The sequence below is a fragment of the Colobus angolensis genome, unplaced genomic scaffold, assembly GCF_000951035.1.
Source record: "Colobus angolensis palliatus isolate OR3802 unplaced genomic scaffold, Cang.pa_1.0 Scaffold236, whole genome shotgun sequence".
Taxonomy (NCBI): Eukaryota; Metazoa; Chordata; class Mammalia; order Primates; family Cercopithecidae; genus Colobus; species Colobus angolensis.
In genome coordinates, this window is record NW_012115555.1 from 1,611,806 (window position 1) to 1,613,890 (window position 2,085).

General features: G+C 45.1%; 1 protein-coding gene across 1 annotated transcript in view; it reads right to left on the reverse strand.

The window, feature by feature from the left end:
* PSMB8 (proteasome (prosome, macropain) subunit, beta type, 8) overlaps positions 1 to 2,079 on the reverse strand; it is a 4,727-nt gene extending 2,648 nt beyond the window's left edge. The window contains exons 1-4 of the mRNA XM_011944846.1: positions 1,611 to 2,079; positions 1,338 to 1,449; positions 800 to 929; positions 145 to 406 (exon numbers count right to left, since the gene is read on the reverse strand). Of these exons, the coding sequence (XP_011800236.1) occupies positions 145 to 406; positions 800 to 929; positions 1,338 to 1,449; positions 1,611 to 1,797 (691 nt within the window). The 5' untranslated portion in view covers positions 1,798 to 2,079. The remainder of the gene's footprint in view (positions 1 to 144; positions 407 to 799; positions 930 to 1,337; positions 1,450 to 1,610) is intronic.
* Positions 2,080 to 2,085: the final 6 nt, after the last annotated feature.

Consider the following 2,085-nt stretch of genomic DNA (forward strand, 5'->3'; position numbering starts at 1 on the left):
CTCCCAGGTTCAAGTGATTCTCCTGCCTCAGCCTCCCAAGTAGCTGGGACTACAGGCACTCATCACCATGTCCAGCTAATTTTTGTATTTTTAGTGGAGATGGGGTTTTATCTTGGCCACGCTGGTTTCTCAATCTAAAATCACCCCCCAGCCGCCTGCTGATTCCTCCCAGACATGACGGTGGGAGCATTGGTCTCTTACTATTGACAACGCCTCCAGAATAGCTGTCTCTGTGAGTGGCATGAGCAATCGCCCTGCGGCCAAGGTCATAGGCCTCTTCAGGGCTAAGATTAGGCCGATAGCCACTGTCCATGACCCCGTAGGCATAAGTGTTCCCACTACCAGTGGAGAACATATTTCCTGAGAGCCGAGTCCCATGTTCATCCACGTAGTAGAGTCCAGGACCCTGTAAGATGAAAGATTTCAGGCTGAAATTGGAGAGGAAGATGTTGGTAATATGGAGGTTCAAATGTGAGTCATAAAAAGTGGACAAAAGAATTAATATTACCACAAGAACACTGGAATTAGGAAATCACTCTGGTAAAGTCATAGAACTTTAGAAATAAAAAAGAAAAACTTGAAACCAACTATTTAACAAAAGGGACAAGCTTACAAAACACACGCAATGATTAATATCTGGGTCAATAAATAGTCCATGGATATACTGAAACAGTTCTATAACCAAGCACTCTATATGCCATGCATCTTGTCAGGGAGGGAGTAGGAGCATATGATGAGAAACACATATGTCATCCATGGGGGACATGGTGGGGGAACATGGAGAAAGGAGAGCACCCACCTTCTTATCCCAGCCACAGATCATACTGCCCATAGAGAGGCCCATGCCCCGGTACTGGCACATCATGTTGGACAGCAGCTTGGAGGCTGCCGACACTGAAATACGATCTCCATTTCGCAGATAGTACAGCCTGGGTGAGGACAAAGTGGAGTGAGGGAAGGGAGGTTAGTTCTTTCCAACTTGATGAGACAGGAAATGATTGAAGAGATAAGCATTGGAAAGGAATTATTTTGTAGGATCTAAAGATGAGAGAAAGATTTGGAATTTAAAGTATCTGAAACATACAAAGGCAGCCTAGTAAATGATATTATCCCACCAGGGTGGATGTGTCAGTGCTAAATAACTGACATATTATCTGGCTTATGTGTGGAGCACAGGCTGAGATTTGGGAGAAAGTTCTTATCACCAAAAAGCTGTTTTGTGAAATATGCTATTAGCACTAAGATGGACCACACAGGACAAGAGTAAGGAGCAATGATCTGAGAGATCCAGGGATTAACCACTAGACTAAGAAGGGAAGATGAGAGGCCTCACTTACCTGCATTCCTTGGCCAGCAGGCGCTCCCAGTACTGACAGTCTGCTGCACAGCCAGACATGGTGCCAAGCAGGTAAGGGTTAATCTCAATCACCTTGTTCACCTGTAAGGTAGCTGGAAGAAGATGGAGTTTTGGGAGAGAAAGGATGACCCCACAGATCCCCCAGTGTGTCCTAAATCAACATCCACTTCCACTTTGCTGCAGAGTTGGCCTCCTATAGAAAGGAGAGCCCAGCTCCCCAGATTCTGGAGCCTGCTGGAGTGTATAGACTCACCAATGTAGGACCCAGCTGAGGCCCGAGAATCCACTGCTACAATCACTCCGTGCTGGAACTTGAAGGCAAGCGTGGTGGTGCCATGGGCCATCTCAATCTGAACGTTCCTTTCTCTGTCCCCACCCAGAGACTGGAAGAATTCTGTGGGCTGATAAGAGAAAAGAGGTAGAGAAAGGCAATGAAACATTCTGTAGTAAGAGGCTCCAGGAAAAGGTTTTAGAGAGTATGAGGGTGAGGAGATATGCAGAAATTATCTAACCATCAATAAATGAAACAGTTAATAACCAATCTCTAGAAGGAAATGACTTGGGAGAAGGAAAAGAAGAGGCATGCTGTATCAACCTTTTCCATTTTCCAGCACAATAGAAATGAAAGCAAGCACATGTTACCATTACGAAAAAACTTTGAGAGTGACTTAAAGTGTTTCTTCCACGCGTAAACCATTCGACCCTCACAAAACACCGTTTAGTAACAG